Here is an 18,151-nt window from a genome sequence, read left to right as displayed (position 1 = left end):
CAGTTTTTACAAGTTAGTTAACATCAAGTGCTTTTCAGAGTTGACGCCAGTGCATGCAGCAGTCAGGAGGCCACATCTGCATTGGTTGTGCCCATCACCTTGTGCTGGTCTCAGGAGATTTATAAACAGCATTTCAGTGTTCCTAGGCATCCTGTAATTACCTCCAAAAACAAACTCCAGAGTAACTGGAGTTTCCATGTGTGAGATGGATGGCTCTTTTTGCCCAGTTATGTATGAAGTCTTTAAGGGTCAATAAAAATAATTTTTTTCATCCTTAACACTAGTTCCCTAATTTGCATGTGATCTTATGCTAGATATTGTGCTGGAAGTTAATCAGACATAGTCCATTGATGCCTCAAAGACAATACTATTTGATACAAAGATTAAGAATTATTATGGTAATAATAATTATAGTAGTAATTATTATAGTAATGATTATAATAACAATAATAACTATTTTAGTGATAGTAATAGTAATAATCATAATAATTACAGCAAGCACTTATTAAGCCCTTATTATGTTCCAGGCCCTATGCTAAGCAGTTTTCACATATTAGGTCTCTGAATATGATCATCAACCCTAGGAGGTAGATAGCATTATGCCCATTTTACAGATGCAGAAAGTGAGCTTTAGAGAGGGTAAGCGACTTGTCCCAGGCCGACTGGGTAGTCACTGATGAAGGTTGGCAACAAAGTTTTGAAGCCTAGATGTGAGAACACAGAGACAAGTTCACAACCATTTATAAGATACACATGTGACATGCACATTTCCATCACTTGAACACTCACTTTAGTGGCCTTACACTGAAGGAAGTAGAGAAACAAAGTTCTGTTGGAATTACTATATGTTATTTCATTTGTTGGGGAACAGAAGGCTTAGTGGAAGGTGGCTTTTTAGGAGAAATATATAACTGACTTTCCATACCACCAGAAGGTGTTTGGGCAGATTAAAAAGGGAACTAGCGCTTCCTTAGAGGACTGCCCCGTGACATTTTCCACCTGCTTTTCTGCCTCTTGTCCTGTACTTTTGGCATTTCTTCTGCTCTTAAGAGTCAGTGAGTCAACAGTGTGTTTTTAGCATGCCCTGTGTGCACAGAAGTGGACTCCGACTCAGCAGGAATATAAAACTACCATGGGCCAGACCTGTGGCAGCCTTTTCTGCCAGCCAGGGGATCGGGGGCAGGGCAGTGTGGAAGAACAGAGTATAGAGAATAAAATTATATGTAAATGTATGTGTGTGTGTGTGTGTGTGCGCGCGCGTGTGCGCGTGTGTATAAAATTCATTTTAAGTCTCATAATCACTCAAGGGTATTTTTTTTAACTGGGCAATTTTACCAGTGCCCCCGCTTGTACGTTCTGATAAGTTCCTAAATGGAAGCCTGATAGAAGTTAATCTTTTAATGCCTCATAAGTAAAAAAGCAAATCATAGAATGATATGGCTCGAAGGGATCCCAGAGATCTACAGTGTTTCATGGAATATTAATGTCCTTGATCTCTTAATAGGTGTTTTGGAAATGGGCCCCATGGTCAAATAAAATTTGGGAATGCTGGGTTAAAGTTAAATAGGTATTTTTCCTGCGGAACTTCACGGAGTCTTTCATACGCTAATGTGCTTTGTGAATCTCCAAAAGGGTGGATAAAGTCTGAAGTGTTTCAAGATGTATTTTACCCCACATTCTCTTTTTGAGAAATGCTGGTCTAGGTGAGCCAGCTAGTGTAGTCTCTACACGATGATAGCAGCTGACACCTTTTTAAGAGCAAGGAAATCCCAAGGGGAAGGAAGGATATATCGGTTGCCCCTGTTTCATGCCAAGAATTCTCAGTGAGAGGCCTTTCCCTGGAGGCTCAGAGAAGCCTGGAAGGCATCTGTAGGCGAACAGGGCCCACTTCATTGTGACCCACGCTATAGAGAAGCTCTGAACTCAGCACAGAAGGATGACCAGCCCCTTAAAATCAGGAAAATGTATTTATCCCTGACCTAGCCCACTGAGGACACATGAAGTGGGGAGGGGACTGTCCTAGCTGTAGCTCCAAAGCTAGTCTGAGTCCCTTTCCCTAAGCAAACTAGTTGTGTGAGTTTAGGTTGGGAAAAGCACTGGTTCAAGAAGACATTAAACTGATGCCCTTTCAGAGGTGTCAGTGTGAAAATGCATATCATGAAACTCCAAGAATGGGATAGAGCATGCAGGATTTTAAAAAGTTACTTGACTATGAAACGCTTATGCAGCATTTGGGAGGCACTTGTGTTACAAGGAAAACCCTTTGGGAAACACTGATCTAATCCGACCTTCTCATTTTACCAGTGAGCAACTCTGGGCAGGCATTTCTTACCTGTGGAGCCCTCTCAGGTTCCTTTTCTCCATCACTGTGACACATTTGTTGGAATTAACTTGATCAAAATTGGGGGCAGCTTTGAAGAGATTTCTTTAGTTCATAAGCCCTTTTTGTATGTTTCAAGGGCAAATTACTCTGTATACCTTGAGTTTCCATTGTCAAAAGCCACAGATTAATTCAACCAAACTTTATATAATATTACCTTTGCCCAAAGATGTTTACGTACAGTGGTGGTCTACAAAGATATAAAATGTAGTTCTTAGTATATAAGACATTGATAATAATGACAAATACTATATATAGATGGCAATAATATGAATATCTAACATTTATTGAATGCCCTTCTGTTTGTCGGGCACTGTACTAATATATTTTCATCCTCCCAACAATTTATGAGGTCGGGATTATAATAATCCCCCTTTCACAATGATGATACTGAGGTGAGGAGAGGGTAAGGAACTATTCCAAGGCCACATACAGCTGGAGGAGAGAAGACATATAGAAAGGTGTAGCAGCACATGAAACATTCCTTATGAGTGGTACAAAGTGCTATGTGAATTCAGAGAACAGAAAAATAATATTCAAAAGACTTTAGCAGTGAAAGTGTCAATTATGTGGTGGGCAGTTACGGTTTGTTTGCCCATCTCTCCTGCCTTTGGGGACCAGCACCCCCTGACTTTGGAGGAACTTTGTCCCTTTCACTGTGGGGTTCCTGCTTTGTGGTTGGTTGCATTGCCTCAAACTGGACCAGAGTCTTTGGGAATTTGGGGATTAGAACCAAGGGAAGAGACTTTCCTTTTGGCTGGTAAAGCTGTAAAATCTTATCTGAGATGTGCCCGACTTGTCCTCAGCCCTGGGGAAGGAGCTGGGCTGTGGTAGGAGAGAATGATGGTGATGTCAAGAGAGAGGCAGGTCCTAGAAGTGCAGAGATGGAGTCCTGGAGACCTTCTGGTTATGTCTGAGGCTTGGAGGCTGCATCCTTTTCTTCTTGTCTGGGACAGAGGACTTACCACCCTCTCCTGGGAATGATACTGTCCTTCCTTGCAAAATGAAATGTTATTAGAAAGTGGTTAAAAAAAATCCCCCATCATAGAGATGTGCACAGGTCCTTAGAAGTGTTGACATTCTATTTGGTGCTAAGACAAGGCTCCCTCAACCATAAAGTCAGGAACTTTACAGGGGAAAGGAGAGAGTAGAGGCAAAACAACAACAACAACACACACACACACAACCTTCACTGTTGAAGAGAAAAGCTAGAGTCTCAATAGGATTCAGTTGATGACTTCACACTTTAATGATATTAATAAGAAGGGGAGGGGCCACATAAGAATTTGTACTGAATGTAGGTGCCATCTTGGCCACTTCCTTCAACCTCACAGAAAGCCTCCTTTTTCTCATCTGTAAAATGGGAATGATATGAATGCCATTACTACTTCTTTTAGTTGTTTTGAGCCTCCAAAGAGAAAACAGATGCAAGGCCTTTTGTCAGCTGCAAAACAACATATAAGTGTGAGCTGTTATTCACAGTCATCTTACTGTGATCAAACACTTTATAATCCTGCAGCAAATCCAGCTTAGTCCCAGGAAGTGGACAATATTTGGAGGAGGAGAAGAAGCAGGGGATTTCAGTGACTTTAGTGGGCGCAAAAATGCTTTGAGGGTGAAAGGAGATAGAAGCAAAAATGAGAATTGTTTCTTCCCTTTTGGGGCTTTATCCTTTTTGCCTGTTGATTTTCTCTGGGGAATTTCTTGATTTGGGATTTTTGGTGGGCTTTATGGAGAGAAGGCAGCACATCTCTGACCACCCCCCCTCCCCACCCCACCCCCAGATGCCAGAAAGCTTGTGAAAGGAGCAAGCCCAGTTCCTGGTACCCTGTCCTTGTTTAATTTGGGTTTGTTCATTCATTCCTGGTAGGACCTTACAAAGGGCTTTACCCTCCTCCTAGTGAAAGCGATGAATCCTGGTAAGAGCTCCGCAGTGTGGACACATACAGTGTGGGACAGCCTGTTTCTAAGCAGGAGCTGGGCCAGGGAGGGTGAAAGGGCAAGAAGAATAAGGAAATACGCGTCCACGCATCTGTGTTTCTGCTGTTGTGACCACCACAACAAACAAGCAAAAAAAAAAAAAGTTTTCTTCCTGAGAAGTGTGCTGCCTTCAGAGAGCCTGGGGAAAAGTGTGGATGGCTGGGTGGATCCTGCTGGATTGAAGGGCCTGACAGTATGTGATTCCCTGCAACAAATGGTAGTGGTGGGGTGTGTGTACACACGCAGACACACTCGCAGCGCCCAGCCTCCAATTTCAGCGCTGGCAGAAGATAACAATTCTCAGCTCGCTCTTCCAGGGTTATTTTTGGCTGGGGCTGTTCTCTGATGGCAAAAGGTTTCAGCCCCCTCCCAACTCCACCCCTGTCCTTGTTCAAAAGAGAAACTGGTGCTTGTAAACCGCTCACTCCCTGGGAAGCCGGGAGGCAGGGCTGCGGGTTGGAGGGGAGAGGGGCCGCGGGTACGGGGAGAGGACCCCCAATCCTGGTCAAGTTCTCACCACCCCTTCCCCGGCTGTTTTCTAGCGGAGGGTGTGCCGGGGGAGACGCGATCACCGGGGAAGGCTCGGGCTAGGCGCGCGAGGAGGCGTCCCCGGGATCGGGGTAGTTGGCACTGGGAAGGGGCTTTTGGGACACCCCGAAAGTGAGTCCAGCTGGGAGAAGAAGCTGCGGGCACGTCGGGCACTCCGGCCGGAGAGGAAGTTGGGCGGGTGCGAACTTTTCTTGGAAGGTAGAGGCCAAACTCTGCGGGGGCAGCTAGGGGCCGCGCGCAGAGGGAGGAGCGGTCGGCGCGGCAGGAGGGCGCGGGGCGCGGGCCGGCCGCAGAGGGGGCCGCGGCGCAGGCGGAGCCCGGGCGCGCCGCCAAGCTGGTGGGGGCCCCGTCGGGCTGCAGATTCCCTCCGGCTCCCGGAGCCGCGGCAGGACCGGCCAGGAGGCGCCATGGAGGGGAGCCCCATCCCGGTGCTGACGGTGCCGACGGCGCCCTACGAGGACCAGCGGCCGGCCGGCGGCGGGGGGCTGCGACGGCCCACCGGGCTCTTCGAGGGTCAGCGCAACTACCTGCCCAACTTCATCCAGAGCGTGCTGTCGTCCATCGACCTGCGCGACCGCCAGGGCTGCACCATGGTGGTGGGCAGCGACGGCAGGTACTTCAGCAGGACGGCCACGGAGATCGTGGTGCAGATGGCCGCGGCCAACGGGGTGAGTGACATGCCGCCCCTCGCGTCCGCAGCCCCCCTCCTCACCCTGCCTTCTCCGCCGGCCTTCCTCAGGCCCAGCCTCGACCCCCGCCCTGCTCCCGGGCTCGGCCGCTCCCCCAGGTCCCCTCCGCCCGCGTCCCGCCACCGCAGCTCCCCGCAGCCTCCCCGGCGCACCCGGGACGCCCGGGCTGTGTCGCGCCCGCCGCTCCGAAAGGCCTTAAGGGTTGCTCGCCCTTCTTTGAGCCCAGCCGGGCATCCCGACCGACCAGCCACATCGCCCTGAACTCTCTCTGGACTCTGACCATGTCCTGCACCTGCTCGCTGTTCTCGACTTTCTCTTCCCCAACCCTTTAAAAATATTTGCTCTGACCGTTTCACTACCCTCCCGCTACCAATATATTGATAGTTGTCCCCCTCCCCACCCCACTTCTGTATCCTATTTGCAGTCGTCTTCTACTCCACATCTTGGCTCTGCCAAATTTAACAGTAGTGTTGGCTCCGAAGACACACACACACACACACACACACACACACACACACACACACACACACACACACACACACACACCAGTGTTGGTTACTGACGTATTTAGCAAGCGTGGACCCTGAAGGTTTTTAATATCATTGGTTCATGGAGTTATATTTCATAATTGATTTGATTAGGGAAAGGATGGGACGGGAATCAGTGTGAACCTATACAGACTGGGCTCTCGGTTCTGGGGAGGCAAATCTCTAAATGGTCAGAAATGAGATTTGCAATGCTTTTCTTGAAGCAATTCCCAACTTCTCTCCAAGATGCCCTTTGGCAGTTGACAACATTTCATGCCTCTTCTCCCCTGCAGTTTTCATCCTCCTTTCCTCTCCCTTCTCGCACCACTTAAGTAGTCTTCTTTTGCAATCTGAATTCTCAGACCTTGAGTTTTTCTTTCTCCTTCCTTTCTCCCTATCCTACAACTAGACGCACCTTTTGACATATCCCCATACCCTGATTTCCTCCTTTCCAAAGCCAGCAGCGTCTCAAGAGGGATACTGACTTCAAGGGTCCCTGAATTCTCTGTGGGAAACATTGTCGAAAAGAGGAACTTAAGCCTTGTTAATGCAGTCAGATCCACACACATAGAACTTCCCTTTAAGTGAAACCTCTGCAGATGTATAAGTGAGTGTGAACATTTAAAAAAGAGAAACTAAACAATGATCTGGTTTTTGAATTCCCTCCTTCCCTCCTTTCCAACCCTATCCTTTTTAATTTTCTCATTTCTTGCTTAGAAAGACAACTTTGAGGTTGTCCATGCTTCACATTTGTCTACCCTAACTCCCCCTTTTCAGTGTTTCTGGAATAGGGAAAGAGGATTTTTTTTTTTTTACTAACCAAAAAGCAGTTGGGTGAAACAGGGCCTGGCTGGGGTGAGGGTGAGCTGGGTGGTGGGACTGTGATCTCCAGCCCCAGCAGATGATGCTGCTGGAGATTATAAGACTTGTATTTCTCTCTGGCTCCTCACTTGGGATTGATGAAAGTTGGCCTGAATCAGGGATTTGGAGAGAGGTTAACAAATGGTCTTTTACTCTTGTCTGACAAAGCCGTTCCCATGGAATGATGGAGAATAATGAGCCTTGGGAGAGCTGTGGCAGCTTTCATACTCCTTCCTGGGCCAGGTTTTCCAAGGAGTGAGAAAAACATGGCCTGTCCAATATTTATTGCGGGTCAGGAAAGTTTTGGAGTTACAGTTGTTGATTTGCATGGACGCGTTATTATTATGCTTTATTATTTCTTGGCACACTTTACCCTAAGGACTCTTCAGTCTCTTAACTTCAGTGGGTCTTCTCTGTAAACACATTTTATTGACTTTAAGAGTGGAGTTTATTTTAGGAGATAGTTAGCATACGTTAATATATACCTAAAATAGAGTCAAATTTAATCTACCAGTTGTTATGAAGGACAGAATGACAAACTAAAGTCCACACAGAAGCACCGTCTTTTATTTTTATTTATTTATTATTATTATTTTTTTTCTGTATGCGGGCCTCTCACTGATGTGGTCTCTCCCGCTGCGGAGCACAGGCTCCGGACGCGCAGGCTCAGCGGCCATGGCTCACGGGCCCAGCCGCTCTGCGGCATGTGGGATCTTCCCGGACCAGGGCATGAACCCGTGTCCCCTGCATTAGCAGGCGGAATCTCAACCACTGCACCACCAGGGAAGCCCGCACCGTCTTTTAAATAATCTGAAAGTATTAATTCTAAGATGGACGGGCATGGGGGAAAGGGATGGTTGACTCTTGTAACGATTTCAAACAGCCAGTTTTCACCAGTCTTTTCCTCATTTTGTTCAGCTTTGTGGGAGCTTTTGCTAAAGCAAAGTGAATAATCAGAAGGCTGACTTCAGGCGAGAGGCGGTTTAAAAGGGACCACAGTAAGCAAAATTGGTCTTGCATGATTGCAAATTGATGGGGATGCACTTGCCTCCTGACTTGGCCTGCTGATTATACTCAGGAATAGGGAACTTCAATTCCAAATGCTTTGGCCTTTTTTTGATTTCCCATTGGATAGTCATAGTAAAAAAAAAAAAAAAAAAGAAAATAGTAGAAGATAGAATTTATTCTCTTTGAACTGACTTGAATATGACCAGGTGGGCTGCATTCTCTCTCTCTGAAAAATCTTGGTTTTGATTGAAAAAGTTAATTTTACAAAGCCGTTTTTCTATAAAAAATGGTTGTTGCTCTTCGCTTATGAAATTGCTGGAGGAAAACAGAAGTTTGGAATTTCTAAAACAATAAACTACACTATTAATATTTTAATATCTCATAAAGTTTGAAATAGATTCCTACACAAATACCTGTACAATTGGAGATTTTAAAAAACTTTCTCATAAAGTTATGAAACTTTAAAGCTTTCAGGGAAGTGTAGAGAATAGATTAACAACATCCATATGCCCTTGTCCTAGATTGTTGACATTTTTCTATGTTTGATTCATCTTTTCGAGGGTCTAAAGTATATTAAAATATATTAAAGAACATGACATTTTACCCTAAGTTCTTCAGTACGGATTTCTAAAAAAGAAGAACATTTTTCTTGATAGTGACAGTATCATTAACATCCCAAACAAAATAAAAAATTATTTCTTTACATTATTTATGACCCAGTCCACATTCAGATTTCTTCAATTATTCTGAAATGTCTTTTATACCTAATTTGTTCAGGCTTGTTTCTTCTAATCAAGGAACACACATTACGTTTGTCTCAAGTCTCTTTTAACCTAGAAAGTACCTCCCTTTTTATTTTTATTTTGTTAACGAAATTGACTTGTTGCCGAGACTAGGTCGGTTGGTTTTTCTATAGAATGTCTCCTCCACCTCCTTTCTGGAATTTTCTGATTACTTCTTTATGGTATCATTTAACTTTTCACTCTATTCCCTGTGTGTGTGTGTGTGTGTGTGTGAGAACTAGAAATCAGTCTAAAGGCTTAATTAGAGTCAGGTTCGGTATTTTTTTATAAGATTATTTCATAGGTGATGGTGTGTATTCAGTTGCATAATACAAGGAAACATAGTCTCTGGTTGTTCCATCATCCGTGATGCTGAGATAATTATAGAGCTATGGTGGTATGGTCCATTATTTTCCCCTTTGGGACTAGCAGTAGGCTGTGGGGTGCACTTTGTACCATGTGAATATTCAGTTCCTTATCAATTTTTACCCAATTGTTTTAGCATCCATTAATGATACTGGCTTGAGTTGATTATTTCATTAGGGGTTTCAAAATGATGATTTTCAAATTCTCTAATTCCATCTACATGTTTTAGTTGGCATTTTTCTATAAACTGGGTATTTTCCTCACTACTAGGCTATTTGATTATTCTGTAATATAGTTCCTTCTGGAAAGACAGAATATGTGTTTATTTCTCTCTCTTTTTTAATTACCAATTTTCAGAGTAAGAATTTGGTGAAATAGCCACCTCCATTGATGACACATGAATTTTGTTTTGTTTTGCTTTCACTTTTTCGAATATCACTATGGACTCCTGGATTTTTATATAATCAATTTGAATAGATTATTGAAGAATGAAAAGAAACTACCTTTTTTTTTAGTAGTTTTTACGGGGCTATGTGAATTTATCTAAAAAACCCCAGAAGTATTTTAATCCCCTTTTGAAGTTACAAACTATGTCATGCTATATAGAGCAACAGACAAACAAACAACAAAAAACTAAGTATATGAAGTAAATAGTGTCATTTAAATGAATTGAGATCAGACTTAGTTTGAAACTAATTGATTTTTCTATCCTATTTCTATTTCCATCTGCTTTAGATCCTCCTCAGGGGTTTAGATCCTCTGTGTATCAATTTATTCTAATGTCTTAAAGAACTGAAAAGCCAAATGCATCATAATGGCTATGGGAATGCCTTTGCCCTTCTCTGGGTAGATCCATTTGCAGCTCAGGGCATTTGTCTTTCTTCCTCCTCTTTGTAAAAATCTACTTTTTTAGTCCTAAACTACCTTTAATATTGGACAGGTGACAGAACTGTATCTGCCTGAAGATGTTTCTGACTTTTTCTAAAGTCTTCTTTTTCTGAGATGACATTGTATATTGGCACTGTCTAACAGAACTTATTGTGATGATGGGAATGTTCTGTAATCTCTACTGTCCTAGCCAACTAGGACACTTGACTGTTGAATACTTGAAATGCAGCTGATGCTGCTGAAGAACTGAATTTTACATTTTATTTAATTTTAATTAATTAAGATTGAAACTTAGATAGCCACAAGTGCTTAGTAGGTACCATACTGGACAGCACAGTTCTATAATTTAACATTTAAAGTGTGTGTGTGTGTGTGTGTGTGTGTGTGTGTGTGTTTAATGGAGCCAGACTGTTACAATCAAAAGCAACTATCGGTTAAATAAAGGGAGGTCGACAAATACTACAAATACATAATTGGCAAACCCAAACCAGATTTCTTCATACAATAACCACACTCTCTTTTGACTTTAGCCCAGGAGGCAATGAGGTATGGTAGAAAAAGCACTGTATCAGCAGCTGGAGGGCTTGCCTTATTTTCCTAGCTCTGACATACAAGTTGCAGTGCAAATGCTTTAGCCTCTTGACATACCAAGAAACCACTTGTTTTCTCATCTATAAATTGGGTATGATAGCATCTCTGAATTATCCTGAGAATCAAATGAAGCACTGCATATGAAAGCATTTTGTAACATCCACAGCACTAAGAAATGCAAGGGAGTATTACTATGGTCAGCTGAATACATCTCAGATAATAATGATTTGACTGCGTGTATGGACTAACCTAGAGCTCTGTAACAAGTTTTAGCCAAGAGAAAACCCATTTGCCAGTTAGCCTTGCACTGTACTGGCCATATGATGATCAGCATTAATGATAATAATATTGGCATACAGTGCAGCTTACAGGATTCAAGAGCTCCTCAATGGCTTGTGAAATCTTTTAGAGGTAGAAAATGAAGTGAAATGATATGAGGAATGCTAGATCAGTGAGGGGCTTGGGCGTGCCCTCCGGATAGGTGCTGGCACAGGTTGTATTTGATTCCAACAGGTCATAAAGACGTGTCTGTTTCCAAAGAATGAGAATACACTTGCCTTGGCATTTATGAGAACTATCTGGGCAACAAATTTTGGTTTGGTCCCAAAGACAAGGAACATATATTTGGAAGAGAAGCAGAGTGGGATATGGTGGTGGGTGGCCAGTAGTGATGAAAGAAGAAGGAAGCAAGAGAGGGAAACATGTACTGTAACACTAAGGCTTCTTTCCTGGAATGGATCTGGAAATCTGGGCGTGGCTAGCTCCAGGTCCTATCTCTAGAAGGCAAAAGAAGTGGGTGATGATTGCTCTGTATTTTCTATGGGTGTTCACAACAGAATAGGTGAATGGAATGGGCTACTATGGCCCAGATGTTAGGAAGGGCTGGTTTGTAATATATTAGAAAACCCTAAAGAGCCTCCCATAACTTTATCTTGCTTCCCTTCCCAAATCCTCATCCCTGAATTGTGGAGATGGAAAATCTATTATCTGAGCAAATAGCAAATTTTAGGGAGCCCTTGGTTCCACCCTTCTCCTTGTTTGGGTCTGTTCATTCTTGACTCTTTTAGCCTCAAGTCCTCATTCACTTTTTTATGAGGAAGTAAAAGGAGTGGGAGAGGTTTTGAGAACAGCTGGGCCCTCCCAGTTGCTGGGGTGTGTTATTTTAAGTTTTGTTTAATGTGTCCAGAGACCCAGATGGCATTTTTAACTAAGCTGCTTTATTAAATCTTGTGATAAAATATAATGATGTTTATTGAAAAGACAGATACCCATCAGCAACATTATGTCTGAAACCTGCCCTAAGAATTTTTTATAAAACATCTGTTCCCTTTGTGAACTCTGGAAGTTTGCTAGTTTCTGTACAGCCTTGAGGAATAGAAGTTGGAACCTATTTGGGGGGAATCTAAGGAGAGGTATTGGCTTTACCAACCTTACCCTTCATCTTTTGGGCTCCGGCCACTCTTCTGTTAGACAACAGTGACATGAATGGACACTGTAATAGGATTATTTGGGAATAATAGGCAGCAGAAAAAAAAAAAAGGTCTGAATTTCCCAGGGATTTTTAAATTGAAGGTAAAAAGCTAGGGCTGCAATGTCCTTTGTTAGCCTACAGCCTTGACAGCTAATTGCAAACACTCAAGATTTGGCCAGTATGCCTTTACTGTTTATACTTGCATAGCCAAAGGGAAAGTTTTCGGTTCTTTCATCTGACTTGACTCGCATTACTTATGAATAAGAGGATATCTGGGGTATACACAAGACTTGTTAAAATCCACATTTTCTGAGCCTTTCAATACCTTTCATCTCCTGCATTGTTAGTGACGTCAAATTTTGGAGTAATGCCTGTATTTGTTTGAAGAAAAAAAATTTTTAGGAACACTGAATCCCCAAAGAAATTCTTTTTCTTGGCATAAAGTCACAGACAATTTTCTTTCCCTTTCCAAGTCTCTACTAATAGATGCTTTGTACAAATAGAATACTTACTGCCTTTCTATTGTTTTCCTCTAATAAGAGTCTGGTTTGGTAGCTAGGGATATGTAGTTTTATATTTAGACATTTATGATAAAAAATAGAAAAGAATTTGAAATCATAGGACCAGAGTTTATCCTGCTTGACAAAAGACCTCACAGAATACTAGGAGGAGAGTTTTACAGCAGATGGTTAATATCTACAATATATGAAAAGCTTTCCCAAATCAATAAGAAAATTCAAACAGTTTAAAAGAAATATTGTCAACAGCAACCACAAATGCATGAAAAGGTGATCAACCTCATTAGTAACCAAAGAAATACAAATAAAAACAATCCATTAATTTGAAAAAAATGGAAAATACTCAGAGCTGGCATAGGTGTTGGAAAATTGTCAAGTTTGTACACTGTTGGTGGAAGTTAAATTGATACAACTTTTTGATCAGGCAATTTGGCAGTATGTATCTAAATTAATAGAGTACTTGTCCAATAATCTAAGAATCCTTTACTCTAAGAATATATCCTATAAATTTTCTAATACAAAGGTAGAAACATTTATGTACAAGAATACTCACTGCAGCATTTTGCTAAAGAAAAACTTGGAGGGACTTCCCTGGTGGTCCAGTGGTTAAGACTTCACGCTTCCAATGCAGGGGGTGTGGGTTCAATTCCTGGTCTGGGGAACTAAGATCCCACATGCTGCTCAGCTCGGGCCACCCCCCCCAAAAAAAAAAAACTTAAAAAAAAAAAACAGCTTTATTAAAAAAAAAAACGTGGAAACAATTTATATGTTCAGCAGTAGAGAACAGGTACATAATTTATGACACAACCACACTAGGAATGCATTAATATCCATAAGTGAAGGAGGTGGATCTGTATGTGACATGAGAAAGATGTGGATGATAGTTTGTTAAAGTGAAACAAAGCAATTAGTACAGGGTCATGTGTAGCATGATCCCACTTTTGTGTATATAATTAGGCATAGAAAATAGGGTTGGAGGAACATAGTCCAGACAGTTAACAGTGAATATATCTGGGGTATGTGGGTGTGTTTGGTGGGAGAGGGGAATCCTTTCCCTTTCTACTCATATACTTCTCTTTATTAAGTAATTACACATGTATACATGCCTTGCTTTCATAATTAAACACATCACTAGAGAGTAGTTAAGAAAAAAAGGAGAAGCTCTGAATTTGAATCATTATACTATCATTTGCAACGTGTGTGACTGTGGGGAAGTCACCTAGTTTTCTGGGGTTTGTTTCCTTGTTTATAAAAATAGGCACTGTCGTAATACTTGCCTCCCACATCTTCCAGGGGTTTGGGGAGGATTGAATGAGGTAATGGATTATTGTCAATTATTTTATTGATTCACATAGCACCACTATTACCAAACTATTTTTCTCTGATTAAAATAAAAGGACATGTGCATATATGCTTTTTATTCTCAGTAGCCTTACTGATCGAAGGCGCCCGTCGATGTGGTGATCACAGTTGCTTTAGTAAGACTTCCGGCATTTCTGCAGGCTGCTGGCTAAGGCTTGGGTGGCGACTGCTGAAGTCATGATACTCTCCCCTCTCCCAGCATGAATGCTCACACACACACACACACACACACACACACTCACTCATGCACACACAAACACACATGTGTGCACACCCTGTCACGGTACTTGAGGTGGCAGCAGCTGCTCTGGCGTAGACTTTAACTCAACATAAAGGACTTCTTTTTGCGTGGTCTGCGCATTATTTCCTATTATGAATCAGCTGAGTCAATGCCATGCTTTTCAATCTTAAACCTTTCTGAGGCTCAGGCTACGTTAGGAGCAGACCCACCCTTCTATACCTGCTCCACTGCCCCAACTGAGGCCAGATCTTAATCTGCTCATTTCATGCGGATTTTCAAGCCTAATGGACTGGGCCATGTGAGGGATTACTGAGAGGAACAGACGAAGCAGAGGCTAAGAGACTCCACGCTCATCTGCTGAGTAGTCTGAAAATGCACAGCTGCAAGCTCTAGCGATGCTTTAAAGCATTTTGTCAGGATGTTTGTCAGGGTGCCTGTTCCTACAGCCCTGCTGAATGTTTGGTTAGGAGGCATAATCTTTTTTTGGACAGGATCTCCCAAATGTAAAGTGACAGATGCTAACGTGGAATATAATACAGAAGACCTAGCTTTGCTGTCATAAATAACAGTAAATTGTTTAATCTTGCTGAGTTGTAAATCTGTGATTGCCAGAGGTCTTTAGTTCACTGGAACATAGTATAAGGGTTGGTGGCATTTAGCAAATGGACAGTAATTATTTCCCAACCAGACAGATATTGGTCTGATGGAATTTATTTAAAGATCCACATATATGTATTTTAATTGACTGTGACAACTACTCAGGGAAAAACACATAGCTATAAAGAGAGACTGAAATTTTTCCAGGAAAAAATACACACACACATATAGAGAGGAATATGTATATGAATCTCTATATATGTATTCTATCTATAAAAGAGCCAAAGATAGTCAGTTTTTCTTTTGGGATTTTATATGTGTGTGTGTGTGTGTGTGTGTGTGTGTGTGTGTGTGTGTATACTGTCTACTTATAAAGGTTCCAGATGGAAAGTGTTCTTAAGCATTTAGATAGTTTATCAAATAGCATATGTGTGTACACATGTGCCCAGGACACCCCCTCCCCGAAGATACATCTTCTTCCCTGGATATATTCAAAAAGAGAGTAGAGCAGAGTCCCAGGTGACAGAAGTATCTGAAGACAGCATAGAGTTGAAGGAGGTGACTAAATGTTCCCAAATGACCTATGTTTCTATGATAATAAATAGAACTTGTGCTGGAGTTGGATGGACCAATAGTAAGAAGTATAAGTAGTATAAATCCTGCATTCCAGGCAGGATCTTGTACGGACAGCTCTCTGCTGTGAGATCAGTAACGTGGGTAAGTTAGCAGTCTGGCATGGGACATACCAGTGGACGGTGCAAGTCAGAGGCATAAATGGGGCAATGAAAATAGGAAGATCCGGGCCAAGACGAGGATACAGACATGAGGTCCTGTCACTAATCACCATGGACTTCAGCAGTTTCTTAATGAGCAGTTCTGGTGGTTAAAGAAGAAAGAAGACATTGCACTTATGTAGGTGTGTTACAACTAATTTTCTATTTAATTGGTGGCAAGCTACTTTGAGTTAAATTTATTCCATAGGATTAAATTAGATAGTTTTAGTTTCACATATAAAAACATTTTTAGTTTCACATATAAAAACTTAGGTAAAAGAACACTTTTATATTGGTCAGTAAACCATGGTACATTTAAATAATGGAAGACTATACAGCCACTAAAATCATGTTGTGGAAAAATAGTCAGTGACAGAGAAAGATAGACTCCACAGAAGGGGTAGATATGTTAAGTGAAAGATGTAGACTACACGACAATCCCTTTTGTAAAAATATAAATATGTAAATGAGAGAGAGAGAGAGATATCCCAAGACACATAGACAAAGGTTAGACACTGAAATGTTTACTGTGGTCACTTTTAGGTTTACAGATGAGTTTTACTTTCTTCTTGCTTATGAGTACTTTCTAAATGTCATACATATACTATATATACATATATTTGTCATATATATAAAAGTCATATATATATTTGTAATTAGAAAACCATTGCAGGTTGGTGAAACAACAAATGCATTCAACTACTATGAATTAGAAATTCATAATTAAGAATCAAGAAATGACACCAGCAAGGAAGGCAAGGGAAATATATCAAAGATTTATTGGGTGTCAGATGCTGAACTGGAGCTTGGCTGTGTTACTTTCCTTCACCCTCTATCTTTTAGGTAATAAAACTGAAATACAGAGGGTTCAGGATCTTGTCCAAAGTCATATAGCCGGCAGGTGGCAAGTCCATTTTTGCATCATTTCCCGTTGAATGCCAAAATCTCAGCTTATCTCAGGGCACTCAGCCCTGCTTTCTTGACCCAGATGGATCCAATAGTTCTTATCCTGGTACCTGGTTGGGTTGATCACCTCATAAAATGGCAGCAGATAGAGCCCTTTCTTCTTTCAGTGAGCCGAGTTCTATATCTTAAGGTAAAGATTTCAGTATCTTCCAAGCACTGAATTACCAGTAGGAACATAAGTTCCAATTTCATTGTCCCCATTCTGCACCCAAGAAAAGCTAGAGTGCCTGATCTTCTCAGTGAGACCTTGAGAATTGGTGGGCTGATTGAGGAATAGAACTGGGGCCAAACTTCCAGATGCCTGTGACTTTACTGCACCTGTTCAGATGTTGGGAATCAAATGTGAAATACAGCTTGGTTTGGTTCTAATGAACTCTCGTCTCACCCTCCAGCCCCTGGGTATGTGTGTCAAAGCTTCCAGGGGAACACGCATCTGAGGATGAGCTCGGTCTCCGTGTAACGAAACGTATAACTGCACAATTATCCATGTGCAAATGGAGAAGTCCCTTGATGTTTGGATAACTACATCCATGTCTTGAGTTTGTTATTTCTCAAAATTCCACTTAGCCATCTCCTGCTTACTCATGCACAGCAGTGATCAGGGGCTGGCACTCCTCTCTGACAGCAGGGACGAGAGACTGAAGCCTGGCCATCCACAGCAGCGTGGCTCTGGGATTCCTTCATGGCTTTTGTTTTTTGTTTAACCAAGAAGATGAGAAACAGGCATCTTTGTGTTTATGGCTTTCCATGCACTTTGTAGGTGGACACGGTGGTGGCTGTGTGGTCCTGTACAGCACTCTGTCTGTGAAACATCAAGGAAGTTTCTGTTTAGTGCCCTTTTTACTCTCTCTGATTCACTTTGGGAATGACAGGGATGTGACACAGTGACCAGAGGTTATTGAAGAATGTCATGCTTACTTTTTCTTTTCTCTCTGTGGGACTCTTTTTTTATGACTTACTTAAAGTTAAAAGGAAACCAGAAAGTGGAAATCTTATTTAAGTGATTTCACACATGAAAACAATCCTACTTTCTTTAGTGTTATGTTACTGGGGAAAAATCATTTGGTATCAAAATTCCACGTCTACCCTGAGATTCTAGCCTGAGGGTTTAAGTTGTGTATTGCTGCTCTCTGGGACTTGAATCTGAGCTAATTAGAAACTGAACTCGTATTAAATCTAAGTTAGAAGAGTAGTTGTTAGTGTTCTGAAAAGAGGGAGCCATCAGAAATAAAATCATTAACAAAATTCGTTGTATATGGCACGTGGTGTAAAGTATGGATGTGCTGGGAGAAAGCTTCATGAAATAAAATTTCCTCTGTTTCAGGACACTGGTCTGTGGTATGTGGAAGGGCATATCGATTCCTGAGGCACTTGCTGTGCCCACTCATGGGTGGAGCAAATGGTGATGCAATCTAGGTGAGGCGTAAGAGTTGGTGGAAGACGCCGGCATCTAGTTAGAAGAATAAACTCAGAGGGATTATAAGTAACTGCACTAAGGGAAATGATTGATGGTAATTGCACATGGCTACCTGCTACATCCTCCCTTTCCCTAGCATTTAGCAGTCATGACTGGATAAGAACAAGTTAATGCTGGGTCTGTGT

The 18,151-nt window shown here is 42.0% G+C and overlaps 1 protein-coding gene across 1 annotated transcript in view; it reads left to right on the top strand.

Moving 5' to 3' along the window:
* The first annotated feature begins 4,791 nt into the window (after positions 1 to 4,791).
* Positions 4,792 to 18,151, top strand: part of PGM5 (phosphoglucomutase 5) — a 186,510-nt gene continuing 173,150 nt past the window's right edge. Inside the window, exon 1 of the mRNA XM_060155011.1 lies at positions 4,792 to 5,577. Coding sequence (XP_060010994.1) covers positions 5,317 to 5,577 — 261 coding nt within the window. The 5' untranslated portion in view covers positions 4,792 to 5,316. The remainder of the gene's footprint in view (positions 5,578 to 18,151) is intronic.

Source organism: Lagenorhynchus albirostris, chromosome 7 (genome assembly GCF_949774975.1).
Source record: "Lagenorhynchus albirostris chromosome 7, mLagAlb1.1, whole genome shotgun sequence".
NCBI classification, from domain to species: domain Eukaryota; kingdom Metazoa; phylum Chordata; class Mammalia; order Artiodactyla; family Delphinidae; genus Lagenorhynchus; species Lagenorhynchus albirostris.
The sequence above is the reverse complement of the archived record's forward strand: the minus strand, read 5'-3'. Positions and strand labels throughout refer to the sequence as shown.